Raw genomic sequence first — 15,433 nt, 5'->3', positions numbered from 1 at the left:
GCTTTTTGAGGAGCTGCCGAATTGTTTCCCAGAATGGTAGTACCATTTCCATTTCCATCAGCGGTGTCTCTGAGGGTTCCGGTCTCTCCACATCCTTCCCGCCACTTGCTTTTCTCCTAGGGGGTGTGAAGTGGTATGTCATCGTGTCTCTAATTTGCATTCCCATAACTGATTTATGATGTTGAGCATCTTTTCATGTGTTGGCCATTTGGATATCTTTGTTGGAGAAACATCTGTTCAGATCCTCTGCTCATTTAAAAAATCGGGCTGTCTTTCTGTTGTTGCTGTGAGCCCTTTATGTATTCTGGATTTAAGTCTGTTACTAGGTAGAGGACCTGCAGTATTTCTCCCCATTCCGTGGTGGTGTTTGACTTTCTGGTTGGTGTCATTTGCACCAAAGTCCTGCATTTTGATCAAGTCGAATTCACCAGTCTTCCGTGTGTGAGTGTGTCACAGACAAGGTGAAATCCTTGCCTGGGTGGTTCCAACTCCAGTTTAACTTGAAGGACAGAGAGCCTTTTTTCTGCCTTTTGTGCCTGAGACTGGCTGGCGTGGATGTGTCCATCAGACCTTATGATGTTGAGGTGCCACTGGTCACTAGCTGCTGGCGTGGGAGGGTGTTGGTGTTGGCGTCATGAATGAGAAGTGTCAAGCTGTTGCTGAAAATCTGGAAGATGTAACATGTGGTCTTCCTCTGACCGGCTGGCTGCCTCCAGACTGGCGGCATCTTCCATGTGTGCTAACTGTCTTGTAGGCCCTTGCTGTGCCTGGTGGGGCCTCAGGGAGCTGAGCTGTCTCCTGCCTGGGAAGGACGGTGCCAGGCCTGGGGAACAGTGATCTTTTTTGGTGTAGGCTCCGGAGGTGACCAGGGCTAACATTCCTTTTTCTTCTCTCCTTGCTCCTTAGACTGGATGATGCCAGTTGCCCTGTCTTCAGGTTCACTGGTTTCTTCTTCCACTTGCCCAGATCTGCTGTTGTACAGCTTGCCTGAAGTTTTCTTTTCTGTTACTGTGTTTTCCAGTTTCAGAATTTCTGTTGGTTTCTTTTTATAGTTTCTGTCTTTTTATTGACATACCTTGTTTGGACTTCTTTTGTTGTTGTTGTTTCCTTTAGCTCTTGAGCATATCTGAGAGAGTTGATTTTAAGTCTTTGATTTTAGTACAAAGTCTGGGCTTCCTCTGGGACAATTTCTCTGCTTTTCTTTTCTCCTTTGAAATGTAAGTATACTCTTCTGTTTATATGCTTTGTGGTTTTTTTGTTGTTTTTGTTGGAAACTGGACATTTTGAATACTCTGATGTGGTAACTCTGGAAATCAGGTTCTCCCCTGTCCCCGGGTCTTTGCTGCTGTTGCTTATTGAAGGTGATCGTTGTCCATGTAGTGACTTCTTCCAGTCTGTTCATGTCGATGGTATTCCTTGGTGTGTCTGGTCACTGAAGTCTTGGTTCCATTAAGTCTGCAGACAGCCAGTGACCTAACAGATTTCCTTAAGGCTGAAATTTTGTAGGTTGTTTCTTCACTAAGCACTCTCCAAGGTTCTATAAGTTTTTGACGAGATTTCAGAGTTCTGAACAAGTCGAGTCTGTCATTTTTGCTGGCTTAATGGTTGTTTTGGTAGAAGGACCTATCTGTGGAGTTCCCTACTTTGCTATATTCTGTGACTTCATCCAAAAACTAGCATTTGACCAGCGCCCCAGCATTAGTCTGGGCATCTGAGCTTCTTATTGGGGAAGTGCCCATGAGAGAAAACAGGAAGGCTGGCAGAGCTATTATCTGGCCCAAGTGCTGTGGGGTGGGGGTGGGGTTGGGGTCGTCAGGTCAGAGTCAGCCACGGAGGTGGTCCTGTGGTCCCAGAAGGGGCTGTGCTAGTGGCACTGCTGCACTTTCTCCCTGGCAGAGGCACCGTGGGGCCCAGAGTCAACCTGCTTCGGTAGGTGGGGCCTGGCTGTGACTGCAGTTCGTGGATGCAGAGCACCGACCTCACCTGACCTTGTCCCTCCCCACAAGCCTGGGTACCTCAGTTCCCAAGGCAGCAGCTGGGCCCAGGGAGGGGTTGTATTCTCCAGTGCTCCTGACACGGTCCTGGCACTCGTCTGTTCTGAGGACCACATGCCTCACCGATTTTTAAATTTTGTGCATTTTCAACTGTTGGACACTCTAGTCTACAAGAAAAGTGAATCAGGGGTGCCCAGGTGTCTCAGAAGAACATGCAAATCTTAATCTTGGGGTTGTGAGTTCGAGCCTCACATTGGGTATAGAGATTGCTTAAAAATAAATAAAAAATTAAAAAAAAAAAAGTGGATACCATGAGAACTCTTTGACTTATTGGGTGAAGTAGTTGTCCTGCCCTTCTGAATTAAAGTGCTTTTCTCCTTGATTAATGTGTGTGTGCTTCATTTCACACCCCCACATGCCCTCTTTCCCTACGGAGTGTGGCACTGTGGTGAAGGTTAGAGCTCGTGGTGGGGGCAGACTGCCACGGGCCGCCGGGAAGGCTCTTCCGAGGGCTTGTTGTCAGCACTTTGGTTTCCTCTTCAGCGCGGATTCAAGAGCCCCTTTAGCTTTACTGAGGTACAGTTTATCTGACATGCAGTTCACCTATTGAAGATACATGATTTAATGGTTTTGGTGTATTATTTTTAAAAAACATTATAGGATGTATGTAACAACATCCACCTTGCTGACTATATTTAAGTGTACCATTCAGTGGTATTGACCAGATTTACACTTTCTACAACCATTGTCACTATTTCTGAAAACTTCATCATCCTCAACAGAAACCGTGACCCCATTAAGCTCCCCTCCCCTGCAGCCCCTGGGAACCAGTCCTCTGTCTGCCTCTCTGAGTTTGCCTGTTGTAGGTGCCCACACAGGTACAGTTGTGTAAGATTTGTCCTTTTGTGTCTGGCTTGTTTCCCGAGCAAGAGGTCTTCAGGGTTAATTCATGCTCTAGCATGTGTCAGAACTTTATCCCCCCCCCCTTTTTTTTTTTTAATTTTATTTATTTATATGACAGAGAGAGAGACACAGCGAGAGAGGGAACGCAAGCATCAGGAGAGGGAGAGGGAGAAGCAGGCTTCCTGCTGAGCAGAGAGCCTGATGCGGGGCTTGATCCCAGGACCCTGGGATCATGACCTGAGCTGAAGGCAGAGGCTTAACCATCTGAGCCACCCAGGCGCCCCAGAACTTTATTTCTTTGTCTGGGGAGTAATAGTCCGTTGTAGTCCACATTTTGTCTGTCTGTTCATCTGTCAGTGGTGCTTGTGTTGCTTTTGTCTTTTGACTTGTGAATAATATTGTTGTGAATGTTGGTGTACACACCTGGTGAGTTTTTGTTTTTCCTTCTTTGGGGTGTATAGATAGGAATGGAATTGCTGGGTCATAGGGAAATAATTGTATTTTTAACTTTTTGAGGGTTTATTGCTTTTCATATATTAAGATTAAAAAGTTAGAACTCCTAAGTTGGGTCATAAGAGAATACAGAAAGGTACTATAGTTAAAAAATCAGCAAGACTGTTTTTGTTTGTTTGTTTTGTTTTGTTACAAAGATCTAGAACTCCATTGTACATTTTAAATTACTATTTAGAGAGAGAGAGAGAAGAAGGGGTGGGGGGAGGGGCAGAGAGAGGAGGAGAGAGAGGATCTCAGACTCCCCACTAAGTGGGGAGCCTGACCCAGGGCTGATCTCATGACCATGAGAAGATGGCCTGAGCCGAAACCAAGAGTCTGACGGTTAAGCAACTGAGCCACCCAGGCACCCTCCATTGTGCTTTTATAGAGAGTTCTGGAGGGCCTGCTGGGGTCTCCGTGACTGTGATATGTGGCCTGTGGGGGAGTTACATGAGGAGGGCTCAGTCGTGAGCTGCGGGCACACAGAGCTCCACAGTGCAAATCTGCAGGTCGGAGTGGCCTCTGCCTTCCCCGAGAGCCCTGGGGCGTGCATCCCCTCCCGTGAGGCACTGTTGCAGGAGGGTTGGACGGTCGTTAACTGTGTGGTTCCTCTTCTTATCACTTAAGATGACGCCTGACACTTTTGGGTGAACTGTAAAACACAGCGGTCTCAGAATCTTTGGGCCCTTGACACGGAAGGTGCTCGTCTGTGTGAAGCACAGGGCGAGAGCTTGTCTGCGGGGCGCCAGGCTTCTTCTCACGCGCGGTTTTGCTTCCTGCAGGGTGTTGACTTGCCGGAAAGCAGGTGTACCCTACTTTTGTTCCTTGTATGAAAATGAAAGAGCCCTGGGATGCTAGTGAAGGGGGCGCATGTTCCTCAGGTTTGTGTCCTAACAGAAGATGTTTCGGGTTAATGGCGTGTGGTTTTCTGAAGGCACGTCTCAGCGCCGCGCGGCCGTGCGCAACGGCCCTTTGTAGGTACCTCAGGTGACCTGTCGGAGGATGGGGCCCTCTTGAAAAGTGGGAGGAAGGGGTCCCGTGAAGGCCCATGGGGTGGGGCGTGCCGGTGCTGACGGCCTTTTCTCAGGGGGGCAGTTGTAGGAACTGAGGCCCGGGGAGGCCCAGGCGGGTGCGTGTGCCCGGACTTGGTGGCTGCCGTCGGGGACCGCACACGCAGCGTGCTCACGCTCACACGCACGGGCAGGGGCTCATTTTGTTTGACGGCTGCCTCAGCTTGTTCCCTTTCTCAGTGCCTTCGTTTGTTACGGCAGACTAAAGCATCACACAGGGTTCACGTATTCTTAAAATCACCTATGAGTTTATTGGAAATTAGCAATATATACATCATTGTAGAAAGTGGAATGTGAGGCTGAATGAGTTGGGAAATTTCCTGTAGCATCATGAGGAAGGAGAACATGCAGTAGCTGCACCAGCAGCCTCTTTTTTCCAGTGGAAATAAATTATGTGTATAAATAGCCCCTCGTTGTTTGTGTTATTCACGTACAACAAATTACAGAGTTTTTACACAGGGCACTTTAATGACAGTGCTGGAAATGTTTTCTCCTGGCGTGTTTTTTTTTTTTTTTTTTTTTTCAGTAATTGTTACTTACTTGAAAACACACAGTAGATTTGATAGCAGAACAGTTAAAGCAGTTTGTTTTAGTGCTAAGGTACGTATAAGAAAAGTATTTTTAAAAGCTTTCCTATAAGATGGCATACACCTAAAAGCTGTCTTTTAGTCTGTGTATTCAGTTGACATTTTACAAAAACAAAAGGCAGTGTTTAACTCCTCAGTCTTAAGAGTATGAGTCATTTAAATATTTTTACAACCAAAAGTAGAAACACTTTTGAATATTTATGCTTAATATTTACAGAAACTGAACTGAAGTTCATGGTTTTCTTTCTTTCTTTCTTTCTTAGAAGAAAAAAGAAACTGTGTTGTCAGAATTGACCAGATAGAGCAAAGGTACCAGATTGGCTGCTGCCGTGACCTCCTTTGGAAGTCACATCTGCTCCCTGCGAGAGCTGGGCCCTAAGATACCCGTGTTCTTTTCCGAAGAGTGAACACTCTGGCTGTGTCGCTCTGCTTCGTCTTCTTAGTTCCTTGCTGCGACTTCCCGGCCTCCCTCGGACTTGTCCGCTTTTGCCCTCTGGGTCTGAGGTCACACTGAGCCTCCTGGCTCTCCGTGGTGCTGAGAGTGGGCGCGTCTTGTTGGCAGGTGGACTCCGGGGCTGTGGGCTCCCCGTCGCTCATCCGGACGTTCCCCGGGCTGTAGGCCGCCAGTTGGCAGAGGGCCACGGCCGCTGTCTGCTTCTGCTCGTCACTGCTGTCCACTGCTCTCGTGTCCTGGGCCTTCACAGCAGGGGCTGTTGATGGCCCCTCAGCAGCGTCCAGGCCAGTTTGGTCTGTCAGGGTGTGGTCTGGCCCATCTTCGGAACTTCCCATCTCTGTGTTGTGAGCAGCTGCGGTGGCAGGTTCTGCCTGTCGAGGTGGGCTGTGGAGGGAAGGTCGCCGGGTCAGGACGTTGCAGGGGTCCTTCACCGAGAGGTTCAGGGGCATGTCCTGCAGCTCCGCATACTCCTTGTACACCGGGCTGCGCGTGGCCGCTCTAGCCTCGGGTTTCTTGGAGAGGTTCAGCGGAGCTGTCCGGGAGCTGTCCTCTGGGCTGGAAGGTGTGGCCTCCGGACAACGAGAGACACTTCCCGTCTCAGCTGGGGCATCTCCGTTCATGGCGTCAAGGCTGGAAGAGGCAAAGAGAGGCCTTAGTAGGAACCTTGCTTAGAAAAGCCGCACTGTCCAAAGCATTTTAGCATGTATGAGGTTGGCTAACTGAGCACAACAGAGACATGCTTTGGAGATTTTGAAAATGGAATTTTCTTACCTTTTTGCAGACTCGTCTCTGTTTTCCAGAGCTTGGGAATGTGGGCACTCTGTGCTTTTCTTGACGGGCTTGAAGGCTGTGAGGCTGTGTTCAGGCTGATGAAGCCTTCCCAGGGCGCTGGAGGTTGGCTTGTCTGAGAGGCTGCACAGCTCTGCACACGGCTGACTTGTCTGTGTGAAGTTGGTGGGACTCGGCCTTCCTGGGGAGCCTGTGGCTGCGCTGCCTGCTCGAGGGCTCATTTTGGTTCCCTCTGTGTCCCTTTGCCCGTCTTTGGAGGAATCTTTAGCCTCAGGAGTTGGGCTGTCCTTCTCAAACTCGGTGTGTTTTTTGTGGGTGCTGGAAGGACTTGACTTGGATGGACTCAAGGCTGGGTAGAGCAGGGCGGCTTCTTCCAGTAGGTGAGAGCTTTGATCTCTGGAAATACCCGCGACGGGTGGGAGTCTGAGACCGTAGGAGGAGAAAGCAGACTCTGGTCTGTAAAACCCATAAGGAATTGGCAGGTTGGGATGATACTGCTGAAAGAACCTGTAATGGTCATATGCCGAGGGGGGGTTCAAGTGCTTCGGGACTGGTCCCGGGGGAGGCAGCAGGTGCCTCTGGTCTTGGGCCCCGTAGACGGAGAGCAGGGGGGCCTCGCATTCGGGTGAATTCCCGGCGAGTAGGTAGGGTGAGTAGATGGTGGCCAGTCCGTGCTCTGTGTAAAAGTGTGGTGAGTACTCCGGGATCGCGGGCTGCATGTAAGGAGAAATGGCACCAAACCCCTTTGTAGAAGGGATTTTGTGTGCGAACTCAGGTGGGAGGAAAGGTGAGCCGGCTTTCCACGGGTAGCCGGGAGCATGGAATGCAGACTTGGTGTGGAAGGAGGTGGCTTTGGCCGTGGGGTTGGGCAGTGCCAGCAGCTCAGGAGCCCCCGTGCGTTCTGGCCCTTTCAGTCTGTGCTCTCCCACCGGCACAAACGCCGAGGGCCGCGCGATGCCTTCCAGAACGGGCTGGGTGCCCCTGCCGGCCTCTGGAGCTGGACTCAGGGGAGCTGCTTCCTCATGGAGAGCAGGCTTCTGTCCTGGGCACCTTTGGGGCCCACGTGCGTGCAGGTCCAGGTTTTCCTTCACGTCGTCCTTGGCAAGGCTTTGCTGGAGCTTGACATCGAAGTGTGGGAGCCCGCTCGCGACAGGCTGGGCGGAGGTGGGCTTTGCGGCCGCGTCTGGCTGGTTCGCTTGCTTGGGGTCCAGGGAGTTGGATTTGGGGCACTTAGGGACGCGGTCCTGCTCTGACACCAGAGTGATAGAGTTCTTGCAGAGACCGTACTTCATGTGGTTGAAAAGGTGTGACTTCTCGTTGCAAGTGAAAGGACACTGGAAACACTTGTACTTGAAGGGCTTTCCTGGAGGCCTGGGGATATAGTGCGGCTTTTTTGGTTTCCGCTCTTTGAGAAGACTCATGTTCTTTCTCGCGGTGTGAGCACTGCTGCTCTCGCCGGTCCGATCCCTGCTGGCTCCTGTCTAATTAAGATCTGCCGGGGCCGCTTCTCCTTCGCTTGCTCTCCCCGGCTTCTCTGTAGACCGCGGCCCGTGCTGAGCGTCCGGCCAGGGACGTCTTGCTCGCTGGAGCCGTGCGCTGCAACAGAGGAGCACAGCCTTAGCGACAGGACACCGGCCTTGTGGGTGGGGGAGGGATTGGCCCGGCTTCATAATGCTTGCCTGGAGGTCCTGGCGAGGACGAGGCGCGGACCAAGTGCATCTGCTTGTACCCTGGCCACAAGCCCCTATGGTGTTCCCGTTTTCTCACGTCTGACCTGAGAGTGTTCTCTTGGGGCCGTGAAGAGTGTGGTGTGTCCGCGTCAGCTCTGAGAACGCCTGTAGTTCTTTTGAGTAGACCCCTTGGGAATCTTTATCCCGTGACCTGAGGCCTCTGATGCCAGGAAGGTTGTAGCCTGAGGCCAAGGGACTGTTGGGACTCCCCCCGCCCCCCACCCATGTCCATGGAGTCTGCAGTGATGGTCTGACTGCGCTGACCGTGACACAGGGGCCTGGCCTGTGCGGGACACCCACATTGCTTACTTAGAGCCACGAACTCTGGGTGTGACACGGAGTCAGCGCTCCTTGACTGTCCTGTCCTATTTAATCACATTGTGTGCTTGTGCGTGGGGACTTGGAAAAGAATATGTAAATATGCAGTCCCACCCTGCTGCTTCCAAAATCAAACGAAAAGTCAGCTTCCTCCTGAGCAGCATTTACACTATCTCAAATACAGAGGTAAGTGCTGTGTTTATGTTGACTCAGATGATCTTGTGATGCTATCACAGGAGTTTCTGAGCCCTGTGAGGGACCGAACCTTCTTCTTGGCGGTTTCCACCGCCCGCCCCGCGAGCACTGTGGAGTAAGTTCTCGAGCTCACCCCGCGCCTGCTGGGCCAGCAAACGCAGATGCGGGTGGACAGCTGAGAGCATGTTCAGCCCAGGGCGCCTGCCTGCCTTTCCCGGCCTTCCCTCCGAGTGGGGGTGCTTGTCTGAGAGATGGTTGGGTCGTGGCGGGACGCCGTCCGAGCCTTCACCCTGTGGAAGCAGGCCCTGGGCCTTCTCTGGCAAAGTCCTGGCTGCAGTGTCTCTGGCCTTCTCTGCCTAACCCCAGGGCCCGCTCCCTGATCCCTGCCCCCCTCCCAGGCTTACCAGAGATCTCAGCCTGCTTCCTTGAGAGGCTGCTCTGCACACCCCTGGGGCGCTCTCCCTGCCTCATAACCCGAAACCGAGAACAAAGACGTGAGGTCTGGGAGGATCTCGCATGGGCCCAGCGGCTCGGCCTGTGGAGTGACTGTCTGGGAGCGAGCGTGTGGGTGGGGAGGCTGCAGGGCAACGGGAGGAGTCCGCCCGGCTTTCACTCAAGAGCTTCAGCTTCTTGATGTTTTCAAGCAGCTTAAAAATAAAATTAAAAGGAAGTGATTTAACAAAACTCTTCTCAGATGTAGTTTTGCTTTAGGGAACAGGCAGATGAGCTCAGTCCTGAGTCTTGTGGGATTTCGTGGGTAAAGCATCACCTTCTAGAAATAGGGTGGTTAGGCAAGGCTGGAAAACAGCCTTTCAAAAATAAAGAAATACATATGGGAAATTGAAGAGACTGGTTTTCACAAAATAAAACCTAGTTTCTCTGAAAGGCATTTCAGGCCTTTCCTTGCCACCCTATGCACTGCCATGAGCTCATCAGTGGTGTGCAGGGGGTGGGGGCAGGTGGAGTTTAGGTTTTCACTTGGATACTTCTGAGAAAGCTGTCTGATTTTATTCTCAGCAAACTGGTTTCTCTACTCATTTATTCCTATTCCTTAAAAACACAAAGAAGCATCCCCCAACTGCTTTGTCATCCATTGTTTCCACACATGTGTATTTATTAAGAGGTAGTTTCTGCCAGGGTCTGTGGCTCTTCTCTTGTGAGGCGTGTCTGCAGAGCAGTAGTGGTGAGGCACATATTTTGGGTGAGAAACGAGAGTTTTTGGCTGCCCTATGGCTGTGACTGGCAAGGGGGTTTCCCAGAGCCCTGGGAAGGGGCTGTTCATCGGCTCACCCTGTCCCTGTCCTCCTCTCTCATGAGCGGCTGCAAGGCAGTGTCAGAGCCCAGCATGTTAGACTTGGAAGCATAGCTTTGTGTCTTTCTAAACTTCCCCTCTTATTAAAGGGAAAAACGTGAAATAACCCTTTATGAGTTCAGCCCATGCCCTGGGGGTTCGGTATGCTCTGGGCTATAAAAGCACGATTTCCTCCGCCTGTCAGGAAGCGATTCCCGCCAACCTGGGCCAGCTAGATAAGTCAGCGGGCGTGTGCCGGCACGTCTGCCCGCGCTCCCTGGTTCTGAAGGCGTGAGAACCTCTGCAAGGCAGGTTCCCATGATTGTATAGGGTATGTTATGGCAAAGATCCGAAAAGTGATTTCATCACTCGCTGGAAGCATCATGATCAAAATGATGACAGTTGCAAAACTTTATCAAGTGTGAGTCCAGAGTCCGGCGATACTGAGAGTGGACACAGACATGCTACCACCAGCCTCTCAAACCCCGGAGCTCAGAGGAATGAAAAATTCCCTCAGGATGTAAGAGAATGATTTAAGAGAATGTGTTAAAAAAGGATGTGTTCATTGTAGAAGCTGTAATGTTTAGCGTTGCTGATACTTCTGGGCAAGCGCATAAACAAACCTATGTTAAATTTGCTAAACATTTATAGGAGGCAAGTTGCATTTAAGTTATCTTAGTGTGACCTGGAAGAGTAACTTGGGTAATTGGTTTTATGTTAATATTAATGTATGCTTTTTTCAATTAAATGATGTCATATGTAAAGTTCTGGTCTGAATTTTGTTCTTTGTTCAGGTAGCATCCAGGGACAGTAAATAGGTTCCCTGGAGATCATGTCGGCGCCCTGGGAGGTGAGAGTGTTCCAGGGCTCACCTGTGGGGAGGCGAGCCTGCCGCGGACTCACAGTGGCAGCAGTCGTAGTAGCTTTGGGTAAACTGACCTCTCAGGGTTGCACAAGTCACTGACTAAACCAAGGGAGCACAGCTGCTTCCGATGCCGGCGGAGACCGGCGTTTCCACCGCGTCGTAAAGGTGCAGTAATGTCAGAGAAATTAGTGGGATAAAATGGAGGCTCCTGTAAGCTTTCGGAGGGAACAGCCTGGATAGCATGGGGTCAGCCCGCGAGGTCTCCTGTGAGGGTTAGCAAGGCGAGGGAGCCTGAGCTGGGCCCCCCCCCACCCGGGGCCTCGGGGTCTCCCCCTGCGTAGGGACGTGGTTTGTGACCGTTTCTACCCTCGGCTGGGCGGGTTTCTATCTGCCGGGCTGGGCTCGAAGCACCGCTGGTGTTAAATTTGCCGAAAAAAGGGTATTGTTGCCAAAACAATGCAATCGAGAACTTTAACTGTTGGTAGTTAAGTTTGGATTTGCATTGAGAGGTGAGGTTTTCCTAAAGGTGCTGCGAGTTTGTCACAGCCTCTGTCTGAGTTAATCTGTACCTGGAGAGCTGCGGGCCGTGCGGGGCCCCTGGGGGGTGGCTGCGTGGGCACCCGCAGTGCGAGCGCCTCAGAGCTCCCTCAGAGCTCGCCTGGCAGTCGCAGCGTGTGGTTCACTCTCCATAAGCAGGAAGTGCTGGGAGCTGCTCCTCACGCCCCTTCCCTCCCTCCTGTCAGGGTCCCAGTGACTGTCACTGAAATGGGGGGGGGGTGTCCTGTCCTCTGCCTGCCTCTGCGACTTCCCTGTCAGACTCCTGTCAGACGACAGGGCCGTGGGCACAGCGTCCACACTGGGGGTGGGTGGTGACTTAAAGGCGCATAACAGGGCCCTGGGTGAGCTTCCAGAAGTTTCCTATTTTATTTAAAGATGCCCCTTTTGTGACATCAAGCATTTTAATCACCTGCTTGTGTTGAACTGATGTACTTTTTTGCCTCAGAAAGTGCCGCGAGCCGGCCCTGGCTGCCGCGGTTCTCCCCCCGCGGGGCGCCGGCGGGACTGCCCACACAGCGCCTCAGCGGCCTGTGGTTTCGGTTGGCCACAGGCTTTTGTTTGCTCGTTTCTGAAGTTCTAAATTGCCAGTGCACTGGCTCCCCGTAGGTTCCTCAGTGCGGACAGTTAATGTTGCCGGGTGTAAGGTAATGCTGAGTGTTGAAAAAGTTTCTAAGGAGTTAGAAATCCAAAAAACAGACAAGAGAAAAAGATTTTTTTTGAACTTTGATAGGATACCATAGAGGTAATTACAGCTTAGCTTTATAGGACACCGCTGTGACGGGCTGGCTGCGTATGCTTGTCTTGCGCGCTGCCCTGTGAACTGACCTAGTGCTGGAATGGACCCCGCGGTGCCGTGCGGCTCTGGCAGGGAGCCTCGGCAGGTAGAGCGTTGTGACGGGCATGCTATAATTACAATATTGTGATGTGGCGTTATTGCATAACCCAAGGACACGCCATTGTCGCCTACCCACTGGGGTGTCGCAAGAACGAGATTTGTGAGTTTTACTCCAATTGAGCTTTTCCAGTGACTAACTGCCACGCCCGCCCAGACTCCTAGTTCTTTAAAATGAAGGATAAACTTGGGGCACCTGGGTGGCTCGGTGGGTTAAGCCGCTGCCTTTGGCTCGGGTCATGGTCGCAGGGTCCTGGGATCGAGCCTCGCATTGGGCTCTCTGCTCAGTGGGGAGCCTGCTTCCCCCTCTCTCTCTGCCGGCCTCTCTGCCTAATTGTGATTTCTGTCTGTCAAATAAATAAATAAAATCTTTTTAAAAAAAAATGAAGGAGGGGCGCCTGGGTGGCTCAGTGGGTTAAGCCGCTGCCTTCGGCTCAGGTCACGATCTCGGAGTCCTGGGATCGAGCCCCGCATGGGGCTCTCTGCTCAGCAGGGAGCCTGCTTCCTCCTCTCTCTCTCTCTGCCTGCCTCTCTGCCTGCTTGTGATCTCTCTGTCAAATAAATAAATGAATCTTTAAAAAAAAAAAAAAAAAAAAAAAATGAAGGATAAACTTCATGATGACCATTACCTAGGGAGGAAGACCGTTTTCCAGAAGGTAGTTTGAAAGAATGGATCTGGGAAAAAAAACAGGCCTCTTTGTAGTTTCAGCCAGACCCCAAGTTACAGACTAGGCTCCTACTAGTAAGTGCACGTAGCTTTAACGTTAGACAGCCTGTCACCAGAGCCAGTCCCCCTCAGCCTCGTTTATCCCGAACAATACCAGTTTGAAGCATTGGGAGGACTTTGTTAATGCAAAATAAAGATAATAAACCTAGACAGAATTTGCTTAAATAAAGTCTGACTAGACCTGGCCATTTGGTCATTAATGGTTGTTGAAACGGGTTTATGAGAAGCTTTGTAAGGGGGACAAAACCTCTTTTTGTATACTTAGAGATCCTCAGGTTTTGTTCTTTGTTTAGGAGAGCACATGTCAAGCCAGTACTTATTTTAGGGACGTTAGGGTGGCACAGTTGGTGAAGCGTCTACCTTTGGCTCAGGTCTCACGGATCGAGCCCCGTGTCGGGCTCCCTGCTCACTGGGGAGCCTGCTTCTCCCTCTCCCTCTACAGCTCCCCCTGCTTGTGCGCTCTCTTTCTCTCTCTGTCAAGTAGGTAAAATCTTAAGGAAAAAAAAAAGTACTTATTTTAAACTTCAGAAAGTTTTAAAATGTGACCTGTAAATTTAGCAGTATTTGAACATATGTATATATGTTTACATGTGTTTGTATATATGTTATTTTTTAATATTATAATTTACTGTAGTTTTAAGGTAAGGAACAGATAAGCACTTAGAGACGTTTGAGTTTTAGTTTAAATTTTATGTAGAAATGAGTACTTAATTTCCAGATAAACTTGTTCGTACTCTTAGAATAAAGTGTAAGCCTTATTAAAAGTTTTGTAATAATGGTCTCCTTTCCAGCGATGCACCTGCCTGGTCCTGAGTAATCCTCAGGGAATAGAGCAAGGCAGCGCACACAGCAGGCAGGTGGTTCTCTGAGCCAGATAGTCAAGTCAAGATACATCCGAGAGCAGTTTTGAAAGAAAACTTGAATTTGAGAAGAAATGGGTACTTACCGGAGACAGGCCGTGCTGGGAGCAGTCGGGTCGGGAGCTGGTGGCTGACGGTGCCCGAGAGCAGGACCTGTTCTCACGCTCGCTCGCCGGCTGAAACTGGAGCCTGCAGTTCCAGTGGGAGGGGTTTAAGTGTAGGAGTTGAGCCCTCGGGGCGTAGAGATGCACCTGATATCCCTCCTGCCCGCAGCTACGATTCATGTGTTTGCCCCACCGAGCCGCCTAGGAGCAGCGTCACCAACGGGCTGGGAGGCCGGGTGCCACCTCCGTGCCTCACGGCCGCTCCCTGCTTCGGGGTGGAGAAGGCCATTTTGGTGCTGGTCAGAAGTTCCTGGGCTGGAGGGGGAGACGTGTTTGCGGCTGGAACCGAGACTGAGAGGGTGTAGATGGGACTCTGCCCAGTGTTTGATGTTGTAGCAGAGACACCCTGTGTAAGATCTCCTCCAGAACCGCCAGCATAAGCAGGAGCAGCAGGTCGACCCAAGATTTAGGCTTAAACACCTGTCCCCTCGGAGGCCTCACTCACTGGTGTCCTTGCGCTGCAGGGTCTGTGTGAGCCTTTCATCTTGTTGTCTTTCTGTCCTCACCCTTGTGCCTGGGAATCCTTGCCTGCCATCCTCCTCATGGGGGGCGGGCGGGGGGAGCCTCCGCTGCCTCGCCGCGGGGGCCTGCCAGCGCACGCCCGGGACGGCACCGAGCTCGCTGCTGTTGCCAGGAGGTGGCTGTGTGCCTCTCACTGCCCCTGGTCTTAGATACAACTGAGACACTGCATTTTGGAGCCGCATATCTCCCTCCCTGCTTAAACTGCCTGCTGTTTAACCCGTGGCTGTCAGTGAGGCGCCGTGGGGTGCAGGTTTGGGGACAGAGGAAGGAGGTGGCGTGGGCTGGGGCCAGGCCCCCCATCATGCATGGTGCATCTGGCATGGTGGTGCAGGGTCAGACTTGCCAGGCCAGATGCTGTAGGTGGTTTGTTTGTTTGTTTTTAATTCAAGGCTTAGGATTTTACTTTGCTTTATCTTTATATTGAATTCTTTAAAAAAATGTTTTTAGTTACTTTTGTCCAGATTAAGTGACCATGTAATTTAAAGGGTGAAAAAATAGTTCTGTAAGTCTTGTCACAAAACACCAGTTCACTGCTGTTCCTCTGACCAGCCGCCCCGAACTTGGGGTCTTAAAGTTTTGTTACCTCTCGTGTCTCTCTGTGTGGGTCAGAGGTGTGGGCCAGCTCCACGAGCATGGCGGGCTCTGTCGGCGGGGCCCTTGGGGTATTGAGCTGGGCTGGAGGGGCCACCATGGTGTCGTCCACCTTGTGTCTTGGAGGGAACGGCTGAGAGCTCTTCTCCATGTGGCCTCACTGCCCGGGCCTGTCCAAGAGTGTGGCTGGTGAGGTATCTCTTGTGTCCCGCTTCACTTGCCTGGCCTGGATGGGAGGATGGCAGGCCCCGTGGCTCAGTGGGGCACTGCCACATGGCTTCCCCTCCCATCTCTGCCTAGGGGCAGGACTGGAACCTTTTCTTAGCGGCGTATTTTGGTGTTTACTTCCTTGATTCTAAATAACATTACTCTGTTGCTATGTCTGTTCCCTCTACCTGCCTCCAGCTCCCAGTCCTAGGTATTGTCTGCTG

The 15,433-nt window shown here is 51.3% G+C and overlaps 2 protein-coding genes across 3 annotated transcripts in view; one reads left to right on the top strand and one right to left on the bottom strand.

The window, feature by feature from the left end:
- TBCD (tubulin folding cofactor D) overlaps positions 1-15,433 on the top strand; it is a 155,390-nt gene that overhangs the window by 45,671 nt on the left and 94,286 nt on the right. The gene's annotated exons all lie outside the window — the stretch shown is intronic.
- Positions 4,908-14,039, bottom strand: ZNF750 (zinc finger protein 750). Its single transcript, XM_047709330.1, has 3 exons — positions 13,812-14,039; positions 6,272-7,885; positions 4,908-6,130 (listed from the first exon to the last, which is right to left on the bottom strand). Exons 2-3 carry the CDS (start codon positions 7,708-7,710, stop codon positions 5,422-5,424), a joined length of 2,148 nt encoding a protein of 715 aa, XP_047565286.1. The 5' UTR covers positions 7,711-7,885; positions 13,812-14,039; the 3' UTR covers positions 4,908-5,421.

The sequence above is a fragment of the Lutra lutra genome, chromosome 16, assembly GCF_902655055.1.
Source record: "Lutra lutra chromosome 16, mLutLut1.2, whole genome shotgun sequence".
Lineage (NCBI taxonomy): Eukaryota > Metazoa > Chordata > Mammalia > Carnivora > Mustelidae > Lutra > Lutra lutra.
This window is presented reverse-complemented; position numbering and strand designations above follow the sequence as displayed.

Excerpts from the sequence above, each read along its gene's own strand:
- ZNF750 (XM_047709330.1), bottom strand. The coding sequence starts at position 7,710 with ATGAGTCTTCTCAAAGAGCGGAAACCAAAAAAGCCGCACTATATCCCC. Across the intron at positions 6,131-6,271 it reads AGAGACGAGTCTGCAAAAAG|CCTTGACGCCATGAACGGAG; the intron begins GTAAGAAAATTC and ends TGCCTCTTCCAG.